At 43.8% G+C, this 13,758-nt stretch overlaps 2 protein-coding genes across 2 annotated transcripts; both read right to left on the reverse strand.

Moving 5' to 3' along the window:
* Positions 1–5,902: 5,902 nt before the first annotated feature.
* LOC112877172 (probable nucleoredoxin 1-2) lies at positions 5,903–8,777 on the reverse strand. The gene is made up of 4 exons (XM_025941388.1): positions 8,321–8,777; positions 7,427–7,912; positions 6,866–7,345; positions 5,903–6,660 (listed from the first exon to the last, which is right to left on the reverse strand). The coding sequence occupies exons 1-4, from the start codon at positions 8,402–8,404 to the stop codon at positions 6,004–6,006; spliced, it is 1,707 nt and encodes a 568-aa protein (XP_025797173.1). The 5' UTR covers positions 8,405–8,777; the 3' UTR covers positions 5,903–6,003.
* A 330-nt stretch (positions 8,778–9,107) lies between these two features.
* LOC112875235 (probable nucleoredoxin 1-1) lies at positions 9,108–12,565 on the reverse strand. The gene is made up of 4 exons (XM_025939007.1): positions 12,335–12,565; positions 10,981–11,466; positions 10,402–10,890; positions 9,108–10,005 (listed from the first exon to the last, which is right to left on the reverse strand). The coding sequence occupies exons 1-4, from the start codon at positions 12,428–12,430 to the stop codon at positions 9,340–9,342; spliced, it is 1,737 nt and encodes a 578-aa protein (XP_025794792.1). The 5' UTR covers positions 12,431–12,565; the 3' UTR covers positions 9,108–9,339.
* Positions 12,566–13,758: the final 1,193 nt, after the last annotated feature.

A 13,758-nucleotide genomic window follows, 5' to 3' on the forward strand; every position in this document is an offset into this window, starting at 1 on the left:
TTTGTTTTGAAATGAATAAAGTTACAAGAGAGAAGTTTTCAAGTGTTGCCCCCAACGAATACAGTAGTGTAGTTAAGTAAATGATCTTTCGGAAGTTTGGCTCGTATTCCTCCCTCATAAATATTCGCTATCATCTAAAGATAGCCATTGAAATATTAGGTGGCTATTCCTAGGCATATCCGCTAACGCCACATTGTTTTTGTGATTCATCATGACAAATCCCCTAATTTTTAGAATATTTAACATTGAAAGAGCACCAAGAAAAAAGAATTTAGTAATCCTCCCCCTGATGTTCAATACTCTCTCTCTCTCTCTCTCTCTCTCCATCCATTTGATCTTGTCGAATTACATGTCCATTTGAGCTAGGGCTAGTTTTTTTCTCCCTCAAATTCCACACTTGTCATTTTCGGGGGCACTATTCAACTCCATGGGCAGTTTGATTTGTTTAAGATTCAAGAGCCGTCGGTCTCACATAATTTATTGAACAAAATACGCACTTGGCAGTTTATTCCTAGGCATATGCGGAAAACTGGTGCACGCAGATGTTTTTATAATCAAAATTGTTGTCAGTATATTTTACTACCACGCACTGAAGCTAAGCAAAAATGATGTTCCCCTGGAAGCCGATTGGTTGCCTCGCTTGCCAACACCGGCCGGCCGCACACGTCTCCGCACCATCAGAAGCTCCGAAGAATCTTTCGTGATAGCTTAGTCGCCATGCAAACAAATGCTCAAACTTTTCTAGCAAACTGATCAACAAGAATCTTTAACGATTAAGGAAACTGGACGTTGCTACAATGGAGGTAACTAGTTAGTTAAATGGTGATCAGAGGAAAATGGGCCATCATGAGTATCTTACGGTCGAGCCATCGGAATCTCCTCCATGGCGGGCCGCCAGTTGGAATCGTTTGCTTAGATTGTACGGACGGCGAACATGTCGGTTCTATTGCAGCATTTGTCACCTTGTAGTGCAAGTCCAAAAGTTCTAAAGCACCTACAAATAATACTAATGATATAGCTAGCTTCTCTAGTAGGTTGCATTGTGCCATTTGTAAGAATTAACGGTACGTGACGCACGTAATCACGTAACTGATCTATAAAGCCTTAAGGATACACAACACCAACTTATTTTAAGATTAGCAACTAGTAGCAATCTATTTAATTCCTACCCTTTTCCTTTGGCGAGATCATTCATTTTGTAATTGATGAAGATGCTCATTCTTCATTTTAGGGGCCACTCTCAACAAAATTGTTCATGGAGGCTCCCAAATTTTGAAGGATGCACATCACTCACTTGATTCAAGATTGGTATCTATCTATTCTTGTAATTGGTTTCTTATTTGTTTGGTTAGATCATTTTTGCGGTTGAGATTTTTATGATATGAACCCTCTTTCTTAATTGAGAAAGCATTTCTCATAAAAAATGCTCATTAACTATACTAAATTGGAGGTCATATGACATTCATAGAGGACACTAGTCATGAAATAGAATGCCACATACTTTACAAAATATTTTTATTTGAAATAAAATTTTAAAATTCTATCACACCTGGTTTTAAAACAAAATCAAGTGCTACCTATATGTATATCAGGATCAAGTTTCATGTATATAGTGACATCGTTAGTGAATAATAGCAACAGTATCATGTAAAGAAATATAAAAGAGACTATTAGAGATTACGCTAAACCTGGAAACGGAGGCTTCAAACTTCAGAGACAAACGACTGGGAGCTGCGTACGTCTAAACTCAGCATCATCTTCAACAGACTTCACACCTTCTTCTTCTAAGCAGCGGTTAGTAAGGGTGAGTACATTTGTGGTTGCTACTCAGCAAGGCCACAAGAAATAACCAGAATAATAATTTAAATCATCTTTGAGTTTATTAATCATGTGAGGGTCCAGACCGCTCTTAACCGTGAGCACGGCTGATATATCAATTTTAGACACTCTGCAGAGGTTGTACACTTTCACCACAAGTCACGTAAAAGTTCAGAAGAACTTTGAACCCAACCATACTATACTGATCAGGCATAATACAACACTTCCGAGGTGTGATTACATAGGGACGCTATGAGGTCTTTGCAAAGATTTCCTAATAAGAAGTAGTCCGCTAAGGTTCCCGAAGCGGTAGCAGAGGATAAGCCTCTTTAATGGATATAGTGTCTTAGCAAAGCCCACTTCCCAGAGGACCGGATTATACCCCATCCACCACCTCCCCTATTGCCCTTTCGGTAAGTCTCTAATTCATTAGTTAAGACTAGAGCCATATAGTTCTCGTGGTTGTACTATTTTTCTAGGTGATTCTCCATGCTCCAATTAATTATAAATAAAATATAGATAGAAGGATGGTTAGGGACACTTGACTTTCTCCATCGAAAAGCTAGTCTTACTGCTCTTCAGCTCTTGCTCACATGGAAATCTTGATCTTCATGCTTCGAACAACGATCCTTCTACTCGAAGCAACCATCGAGCACAACCAAACAAGCAAAATAAACAAGTACAACTAAGAACAATACAACAATCATACAAAAGTTTTAAAAGAGAGTACTAAAGAATAGGGATCGATTCTATGGATCACGTGAACGTAAGAAACGCTGAGAACGGAATTAAAGTTGAAAAGCCACAACTATCAAAAGATTTGAATTATAAAAGAAAACAAAAGAACTATAAGCTTTTATTTTAATTAGAAAATAGATATTTTAAAAAATATGCTGGATTATAATTAACTCATATTATATTTGCATTAACAAAAATGAAGTAGAACTTAGTCAAATTTTATATTTGGCTGTCTATATACAAATTATACTAATTAAACAATTAATTAGAAAAGAATATGTGACAGCATCTAAACACATAACTTTATAACTCGTGTTGAACTAAACAATTTATTTTTAAAAACATATTTAAGTTGGTATTAAGCATATTAACATCAATTATGAAAACTGAGGTAAACATCTAATTAGCTTTTAATTAGAAAAACTAGATGAGAGAATATTAATCAAATTAAATCTATATTTAATTTTAAAACAAGAACTACGGTACAACAACGCTACTAAACTATAACTTAGGGTTTTAGAAGACTAACGCAAAAGGAACCAGTCGAAATGGATCTACAAGGACGAAACTGTAGAAGAAACAAGGCTGCAGGGATCTATACGTGATTAACCTAGACTTGAAGGTTATCAAGGAAGATTTGCAGGACACATGAAACAGTGCTCGCGAAAAAGGGTAAAGGTTAGGGTTAGATCTGCAAAAAGTCTCCTGTTGGACTTAGTGCAAAGGTGGGATCTGGGTAGGGGGTTTTCCGAAAAAGGCACAAGACACAGGTTTTATATTTTCGATTTGGAAGTTTATCGGGGGTGTGGCTGAAAAACTGCCTTGCCTTCTTCTCAACACAGGTGGCGGCGGCTGTGCTATGCTGGTGGCCGTCAGGGCGCAGGCTGTTGCGGTTCTGCTCCGGCCGGGCTTGGCCGCGGTTCGAGCGGCGGCGGCGGCGGCTGGCCACGGAGTCGCCGGGCTGCAGGCGTCGGTAGCTGGCTTGGACAGAGGCGCCGGTAGCTGGCTTGGACCAAGGCCAGCGTAGGGAGGAGAGCTCACGGCGCACGGGCGGCGGGGTCTGCGGCGGGTTGTGCAACGGAATGAGGAGGTGGAGGGGAGCACGGAGAGGTTCTCATCGGCGGCAGAGGACGACGACAGCAGTCGGAAACGACGGCGGACGGAGGACGGCGGCCGGGTCCGGCTTCTTGCGCCGGCTACGCTCCAACGACGAGCGGACGACGAAGAGTAGCGGCGGACGTGCAGCTTGGCCTCGCGGAGCCTTTGGTGGTGGCCGCTTGCTTCGACGGTGCTCCGGGGCGGCGAAGAGGCGTCGAGGACCGGCGGCGGGGGTTCGGCTCGGCTCAGGCGTTCTTGTGGAGGTGGCCGCTTGGTGAGCGGGCGCGGAAGACGGTGGCGCAGCGCGGAGGGAGAGGAGGGAGCAGCCGGCCGGGGTGGATGGCGACGATCAAGACAGAAACTGCGACGTGTTCTCAATCAGTTTCGAGAGCTTTTTAGAGGCAAGAGGGAGAGGGAGGAAGCTCTGATGAGTTGTGCGTGAGCAAGAACGATGGGGTGCCTTTTATATATAGTTGCGGCAAGGAAACTGAAAGGTTAGATAACGGTAAGATGAGTGGCCATTGATATAGACTTATGGCCACAGCAGTTTACGGTTGGGTTCCTAGATGGTGGAGATTAAAGCAAGCAGTAGTGGATGGTTTATTTTGCTGAAACGTAAGAACTTAGACCACCATGCATGTTCGTGCTGGACGCTGGCGGGCCCGGATACGAACGGACAACGCCGGGTCTTGGATCTGTATGTTCACGTTGGTGGCTTTGTTCAGGGCAACTATACTGCTCTAGTCTAATAGACGGTCTCATATATTGCCACGTTATTTTAAGACGATGTAACAGACAATACATACAATGGGTTGTCTTATAAGTTATCTTATAATAAATATATAATTTTATAAAAGTAAAAATATTGTGAATTGCATGGCAACAACAACTCGTACAATGATGAGAAAGTGATCTCATAGTCCTAAACTTTAGCCTATGAGGTGGTTGTCTCGCGAAACAACCACCTTATTCTTTCTTCTCCCTCTCTCTTCGCCACCTAATCAAAAATCCTACATGTACTTGCATGAGACGATCTATGAGACCGATGATATGTAGCAATGTACTTGCGCTTAGCTGTGAAGCATAGATGAAGGACTAGTTAGTGTAGCCTCTGTTGTTTGCTTGTTGAAGTTACATACATGTATATAGCATAAGGGCCCAAGGAAAAGAATGGCAAGAAAAGGAAAAGACACGGAAAAAGGAGGACATATATGAGTTCGGTCTATGCATGCTTGGGAAAAGAACTCTTGCAAGGAAATAAGGTCAAGAGAAATAAAGATCAAGGAAATAGAAGGACAAGAAATTTAATTGGGATCTTAGAATGAGACTTAACTAGCCAATCGATAAGCTTTTTGAAATGGTTTTAAATTAATTTTGCACACAGAAATACTATGCACTCGGCATGAATGCAACATACATAGAACCATTTTATTTAATTCAGAAGGACAATCATTTGTTTTTTCCTATACTAAATTTCCTGTCAAGAAAATTTAAAATTATGATAAAACCGTTGCTTTATTTTTCTTTCTAATCACATTCTGAAATCGAACAATTTCAGGATGTGATAAATTCGAAGGTCATAGTTTAGAGGACCTCATTCATGAAACTGAATGACATAGATACATCCCGATACATTGAGCTAGTGGTCATGAGATATGTATTTGTGATTCTATTGCTATTAATTATTATACTACTAAAATAGTGTAGTATTTAAATTTAAATATATTTGTGGCATTCGAGGAGGGATATCATCGCTAGTTAGTACCAAGACCAGCGATGAAACTTCGGTCATCATCGCCGGTGACAGACTGACGGTGATAGCGTACAGACCAACGGTGATAATAATTTTCACCGCAGTTTTGGGAACCGGTGGTGATAACTAATCCATCACCACCGACCATGATTCCACATCGTCCAAACTGGCGGTGAAGGAACGTTTTGGACCGGCGGTGATGGGGTCAAACACTAGTGCCAGAAATTTAATACTGTATGCAGATTTACAACATGTTAAATATATTTGGATACATGATCGATCAGCCTCGTAGTAATGCACGGGTGCTAACACCTAGTTTGTAAGTAAGATTGTGTACACGAATATACCAATAAGTCCTAGAACGTACTGAGGTAGTGAGATATCTTTAGGGCGAAACCATACCCTTAATTATTCGCAACAATATTACATGGTCTTGCACATTTCTACTCCCGAATGTTCAGGGGCAGAAACAGCATAAAACAAACACCACCTGTCCAGACACTTCAATTCCAAGCAAAACCATTGCATGTTTATAACTTATCACACCACACACCATTCAGATTCAGGTAGAACGGCAGCTCATCAGGAGCACAATTCTATGCCTTTCTGCACACACCTCCCTCGCGTGCATATCCAGCTGGGGATTCATCAGTTGCCTCTCCCTTGCCCTTCCCCAGCGCACACTTGGGGTGCAGATTGAAGTCGCACCGTTCGCACCTGTAGGACCACGAGCTGCCCAGCCCTTCACAGCCGTCGCAGCTGTAGGTGTCAGCAGTGTCACGGCGCGCGAGGGCAAGCTCGTGCCTCTCGTGCAGCTCGTGCTTCACCTTCTCAGGCCACGCCTTGGCCTCTCCATCGAGCTTCTTCCCCAACTCCTGAAGCGTCTCTTCGGTGAAAGGGAACGCGTCGGCACCGTGCGCCAGCAGGTGGGATCTGGCATCCTTGGTGAGTGTCACCCCGGAAGGACCTACGACGATGAGTGAAGGGATCTCAAGGATTTTGAACTTTTTCATCAATGATTCCTTCCTTTCGTCTCCCAAAGGAAGCGCAAGCCATGGCATATCAGAGAAAAACTCGTCGTAGGAGCTCTGGTCCCTGTCGATAGAGATGAAAATGATCTCAAAATCACTGTGCTTCTCCTTGATCTTGCTGTACTCCTTGACAAGTGTAGGCAGGAAGTCTCGGCATGGTGGACACCATTTGGCTGAGAAGTAAAGGATGACAGTCTTCCCCACAAGTTCTGATACAGGAACCTAAGACAGTACATAAAAGAGTATTTTATTCAGCCTTCTCATGCTAATCACATAGATCCATAAATAAAACCAATCAAAACTGCATAAACCAGGTAGTTCGCTTTACTAAGCGGTCAATCTAAAATTCTAAATAAAAGCAATTCAAGGCACTGCGGGTGATCTAGCAATCTGTTGGAGTATACCGCTGTACGACTATAAGACATACCTTCGCTCCCTCTTTCTGAATGACAAAGTTCAAGTCATCTTTGACCAGAAGGGATCCCAAAGTCTGTGATGCTTCTTTGGCCTTAGACTTTTCAGTAAAACTTTCCAGCTTCTCATCACTGAAGGGAAACGCTTCCCATGCCTCAAAACAATGCTCTTCAATTACATCGGCGATGTTGTTGTTCAGTGTTTTCCCATCAGGTCCGATCAAGACAAGTGTGGGAAGAGTCCTAAGCTCAAAGTAGCGAACCAGTTTGTCACACACCTTGTCACCACGAGGAATTGCAAGCCAAGGCATGCTTGCAAAACTCTCACTAAACACTGACTCGTCGTTGTTGAAGTATACCGCTACAACTTCAAATTTCTCTCCCACTTCTTTGAGTTTCTCATATATCTTAGTGAGGACTGTAGTGAACTCATCGATTGGCCTCACCATAAAGAACAAAGCGACGTACTTCCCCTCAAGCTCAGAAATGGGCACCTGAATAGAACCGTCGAACCTGAATTTGTAAAAAGAAAAATGAAGGGAAATAGACGATGAACAAGTGCATTGATCAGGTACCTTGTCTCCTGTGTTTGAAATCAGGTAGTCACGGGTGTGTGTGCCAAGAACACTATGAATAGTTTGGTTATCCTTCGCTGCTTTCTCCTGCTCCTTCAGTTCATTGATCCTCTCTAATGTGAATGGGGAGGCCCCTATACCATACTCGCTGATAAATTTAACGCCCTCTTTTGTGTAAATTTCACCTGTTTCTCCACTAAGGATGACAAGGTTCGGAATGCCATTGACCTTGTACCTCTTGTTGAAGCGCTGAAGGCATTCAGAGTCAGAGAATGGGACAGCCAACCACGGCATCTTTGCGAAGTATGCGTTGAACGACTCCTCATCCCTATCGCGAGAAACAAAGACGACCTCGAGACTCTTGTCCTGTGTGGTCAGTTCTTCGTATACTTCGATAAGCTTCGGTGTGAACCGCCTGCAAGGTGGGCACCATGAGGCTGAGAAGTAGAGGGCCACGGAGCTGGCCTCAATGCTGCTGATCTTCACCTGCAGGATAGCAGAAAGACCAGGTGAGGTGCATGCAGAGCTATTCAGGTGCCACATTCTGGTTGAGGAGAACAAGTTGGTCGTATTCATATGAGCATGCAACTGTTACTTATTTTGCCTTTGTTTAAACATGCTTGAACTTAATAATGTTTTTTTCCTTCTACAGACAAACTATCTTGACTCCCTAAGTTTTTCCCATCTACTCTTTTCAGAAAGGTGAAACGATCATAACTTCATTTCCCGAGTATTTTGCCAATATTTACGGTAAAGAGATTGCTAAAAACCGATAGACATGTTTGTTTTTCATGCACCCGTACATCAGAGCATCCATCATCCAATCATCGAAACACGGTGGGAAGGTGTTGGGAGAAAGACAATGCAAGAAGCAAGATGAAGATCCAGGCTGACATGCTCGCCGGAGCTGCGGACGAGGAAGTCCCGGTCCCCGGTGGCGAGGATGTCGCCGATGCCGCCGCTCGCCTGCTCCGCCATGCTCCGCACTCTAGCTAGCTCGATCACCTGGTGGACTCGGGTTATTGTATTGGCTTGAGCGATCGAACAAGTGGAAATGTGCGAGCTGGGGGTTGGCTAGTGGCTTCCGCCGCCAGGTGGTTTGGTTTTGCGGCGGGGACAGCAAGTTCATCGTATAGTAATACAACCAGGCGGAGCCGGGGTGGTCTCCGCCCGGTGAATTTGGCGGGTACCAAGAAGTCCCGTCGATTCCAAGACGAAACGCACAATAAAAGGAACGAGAGTAGTAAGAGCACACTATTGGTCCAAAGTTTCTTGCACTGCCGGTGTCCCAAGTCCCAACACAAGTGACTTCACAACTTCTGGCAAGTACTATACTATTGCGCCAGCAAGAACCAAACATCACCGAACTGCAAATTGACCCCAGAAAGTTGTATCAGTACCTCACTCAACTTCAACAAACCACCACCCAAGCAAAATAGACCTTCCAGAAACAAAGTTCAAACAAACGCAAAGGAACATCAACAGTTCAACACCACCAGCACCCTACTACTATTTCCTCAACTGGATGCAAACCCCCAGCATGCTTCAGAACAGAAATAAGATAAGGATCCAAAATCAGAACAAGCATGCAAGATTCATCTTTATTTCAAAAAGTTGCAAAACAAAATCAAAACCACCATGCTGCACCAACTTACTCCAATTCGCGTATCCCACAACATGCTTAGAGAAAAGAAAAATATCACGCATGGCAAAACCATTTCTTTGATCTGAAGTAGTACTCACATATACACCTGAAAGTTCAGGGCGTGACTACTATGGATTAACACAGACATCGACAGCCCAAACACCTCAACTCCAAGCAAACCATCTGATGATTATTTATTACCACACCACACACCACTCAGACAGCACTGCAACTGGCAAAAGCAACCCACAAGAACAGCTCTAGGGCTCTAGGCCTTCCTGCACACATCTCCCTCACACACATACCCAGCCGGGGCTTCCTCAGCAGCCTTCCCGTCCTCCTCCTCGCCCTTCTTTTTCTCAGCCAGCGCACACTTGGGGTGCAGATCGAAGTCACAATTGTCGCACCTGTAGGACCATGTGCTGCCCATCTCTTCGCACCCGTCGCAGCCATAAGTGCCACGGCGCAGCAGGACAAGCTCATGCTCTTCATGCAGCTCATGCTTCAACTTCTCAGGCCACCCCTTTGCCATCTCATCCAGCTCCTTCTGCAGCTCCTCAAGTCTCTCCTCGGTGAAGGGGAAAGCGTCAGCACCGTGGATCATAAGCTGGGCCTTTGCATCCCTACTGACAGTCTGCCCAGTAGGACCAATGGCGACAAGTGAAGGGATCCCACGGATTCTGAAGGTCTTCTTCAGGAATGCCTTCCGTTCATCTTCCAAGGGAAGAGCAAGCCATGGCATTTCAGAGAAAAATTCATCGAAGGAGCTCTGGTCCCTGTCACTAGAGATGAAGACGATCTCAAAATCACTGTGCTTCTCCTTGATCTTGTTGTATTCCTTAACAAGTGTTGGCAGGAAGGCACGGCATGGGCCACACCATTTGGCTGAGAAGTAAAGGAGGACAGTCTTCCCGACAAGTTCTGATACAGGAACCTGCGATATACATTAAGTATACTTCAGTCTTCTCATGCTAATTAGATTATTATAATTAAAAACCACCAAAAGTGTATAAAAACTGTATGTGTCTTTACTAAGCAGACAATAAAATAAAATGATGTCGTGAAACAAGTTCCTCATCAACTGCAGAACTCTGTTTACTTGATAAATGTCTATTTATCATCTATCAATTCCCAAAAGTTAGCATAAGGACCACTATTCAAGGTCATGGTGGTTAACTTTAAACTAGGATATTGTTAAATTATGAAATCAAACACAGATAATGCCACATTTATCTTAAAATAAACATAATACTTAATGCAGTGATAACTTCTCTTTTGCAATGCCAAAAGAGGGCTTTCATATAAGAAGTCAAGCAACAGTAGCGCATACCTTTGCTCCATCTTTTCCAATGACAAAGTCAAACTCACCACTGATTAGAAGGGACTCCAAGGTCTGTGATGCTGCTTTAGCCTTTGCCTTCTCAGCAAGAGTTTCCAGCTTCTCAGCACTATAGGGGAAGCCCTCCCATGCCTCAAAACCATGCTCTTCAATTATGTCCGCAACATTGTTGTTCAGTGTCTTCCCATCGGTGCCAATCAGAACAAGGGTAGGAAGAGACCTAAGCTCAAAGTAACGAACCAGCTTCTCACACATCTTGTCACCTTGAGGAATTGCAAGCCAAGGCATCTTTGCAAAACTCTCATTAAACGATGACTCGTCGCTATCCAAGGATACAGCTACAACTTCAAATTTCTCGCCCACTTCTTTGAGTTTCTCATAGATCTTAGCAAGCACAGCAGTGAATTCATCAACTGGACCATAGCCACCAACCACAAAGCACAGACCAACATACTTCCCCTCGAGCTCAGAGATGGGTACCTGGATACAGACAACGATAATAAAACAGGTAAGCATTTGCAGAACCATGGATCAAGTAAAGGTGATAAAGAAGTGGCATCAAGCAATTACCTTGTCTCCCTTGTTTGAAATTAGATAGTCCCGAGTGGATGTGCCAAGCACGCTTTGAATTGTTTGATTATCCTTTGCTGCTTTTTCCTGCTCCTTCAGTTCATTGATCCTCTCTGGTGTGAAAGGATAAGCCTCTAGACCATACTCGCTTATGAACTCAACACCATCTTCAGTGTAAACTTCACCGGTTTTTGCATCAAGAATGACAACGTGTGGGATACCAGAGACCTTAAACCGGCCATCAAGGCCTTCACGGCCTTCAGAGTCAGAGAAAGGGACAGCCAACCATGGCATCTTTGCAAAGTATGCATTGAATGCTTCCTCATCCTGATCACTTGAAACAAAGACAACCTCAAAGCTCTTGCCCTGAGAGGCCAGTTCTTTGTATAATTCGATTAGCTTGGGCGTGAACCGCCTGCATGGCGGGCACCATGAGGCTGAGAAGTAGAGGGCCACAGGGCTCGCCTCTATGCTGCTGATCTTCACCTGCAGGATAACATAAGGAGAAGGCACATAGCTGTTCAGCTACCACATTCTGGTTGAGGATAGCAAGATTGCTGAACTCATTCACCAAATGTAAATAATTATGCTTTTTAATTGTTGAAGAAGAATCTGTGCATAATTCCAGAAGTACTGTCTTCTCACATGCCTGAACTTACTGAAGGTATCATAATGTATGAACTAATCTCATTATCTTCAGTTATAGAATTAACATTGGCCACCATATTTTTCAGAATGAAAGATCAGAACAATATTGCCCCCATCTTGCACTACAACAGATCACGGCACAGAGACCGGTGGTTATCCTGCAAGAGGACAGGATTCAAGTATCCTATTCCTAGAAAGATGCCCTAAGAACGTAATGATTCCATAGAGGAAGGAGAACACAGCATTATAAACTAACTCTGTATCATGGATGAACTTTTGAGCTCAGTAGCCTGAATGGATGAATAAAACAGAAAAATCTGAAAGAAATAAATTGAACCTGTTGGTGAAAATTGGGGCTACTGTAGCCGTTTCAACTTTCTAGTAAGATCATGCCTCTCCTCACATGCTAGCCGGTTAAAAATTGGCAATCCTGCTCACCGCGGTACCTTCCAAGTTCTACCCCGAAAGGATACTGAGATCTACAGTAAAGCTGGCGAAGCAAAACCCCGTCTCCCACCGACCACAAAACCCCATCCATCCTCGGATCATCATCCAACCGAACGAATCACTAGAAGAAAAAAGAGGAATAAGCGACGAGCCACGGACACACAATCCGGCCACGAACAGCACCAATTAGCGAATCCGCGCCACGACCACCGAGCGGGAGGAGGGAGGAAAGCAAAGACAGAGACGGGGGTGGTTTGACCTGCTCGCCGGAGTTGCGGACGAGGAAGTCCCGGTCGCCGGCGGCGAGGATGGCCCCGATGCCGCCGCCGTTGGTGGTGGGCCCCGCCTCCGCCATCCGCCGCGCGCTGGCCGGCCTTGCGCTCGGATTCGCTCGGAACGCTGCGGATGAGCAGGCGCAGGAGAGCAGAGGAGGCGTGCTACAAGAGATGGGGGTTAGGTGGGGGTTGTGCGATGCGATGCGATGTGGTGGCGTGCTCCGCTCCGCCGTCCTGTTTATATAGGCGGGTGCGCGGCGCGTGTGCGGGGGGCTGGTCTTCGCCCGCGGACTTGGCCAGCCGGTTGGCTTCCTCCGCTCGCCAGGTGGACATGAAAACATCGGAAATCTCAAAAATTGTGATTATTTGGATTTCACGACTACTGTTCTTCAGTCCGTCGACTTTGAGTTTCGGAAAAGATTTTTGGGTCCAATGAAAAAGTCATGGACAAAAGAATGACAATGCTGAGAGGAGGACCGCCGGAGGGTGGTGTCAAGCTTGCCCTAACCTAGTCGAGTTAGCATGGAAGGAGCGGGTCGATGTGGCGGCAAGAAAATAGCCAAAAATAGATGGGGGAGGGTAAGGTGTCGGAGCGGGCGAGGGCAAGTAGGATGATACGGAGTAACTACCACCCGGGACGTTCGATGGAAAGTTTTTCATCGGACATTCTGCTGCAACATTGAAAATTAATTAATACAATATTTAAAAATCACAGCTTGCAATGTTAAAGGATATGTAATTCTGTTATTCGATTCTATGATATAAAATTTCCACCGCAACGTAACATAATATTTCATGCAACATCATGTAAGAACAATAATGTGTAGAAATAGAGTTAAGTAACATCGACACTTACTTTTTGCAATATTTAGAAAAAAAATTATGATATTTTTGAACCACAATTGCAATATTTAAAAATATTTTTCTTAAAAATAAGAAAATACAGAATTAGTCGCTTAGATTAAAAAGGTGTAATATGGCAAGTCAACTATTGAAACATCTAGAATAAATTTATGTAACATCCCAAAATAGTTGTTGCAACGTCACGTCACATCTCAAACATACTTTTAGTGACCACTGCAGCATCACATGTCGACCATCGAATAATTTTAAAATAACTATTGCAATATTAATAATCAATTGAAACTCCGGCTGCAACACCAGTAAACAACTTAGACTCTTGTTGCAACACCATCGTATCCCTATCCCTATTGTAATAAAAAAATTATGTAAAAAGTCCACCGCAACATCAGTTATTGAGGTTGGAGTGCCTTTTATCGCTGTAACATCACATCATACTTGTCGCTACAAAATTATGTAAAAAAATTTCACTGCAACATCAGTATGCTGGGTTGGGGGTGTTCAATTTTTTTTAGCATCGGATGCTCTGATGCTAGCATAACCGATG

Source organism: Panicum hallii, chromosome 9 (assembly GCF_002211085.1).
Source record: "Panicum hallii strain FIL2 chromosome 9, PHallii_v3.1, whole genome shotgun sequence".
Lineage (NCBI taxonomy): Eukaryota > Viridiplantae > Streptophyta > Magnoliopsida > Poales > Poaceae > Panicum > Panicum hallii.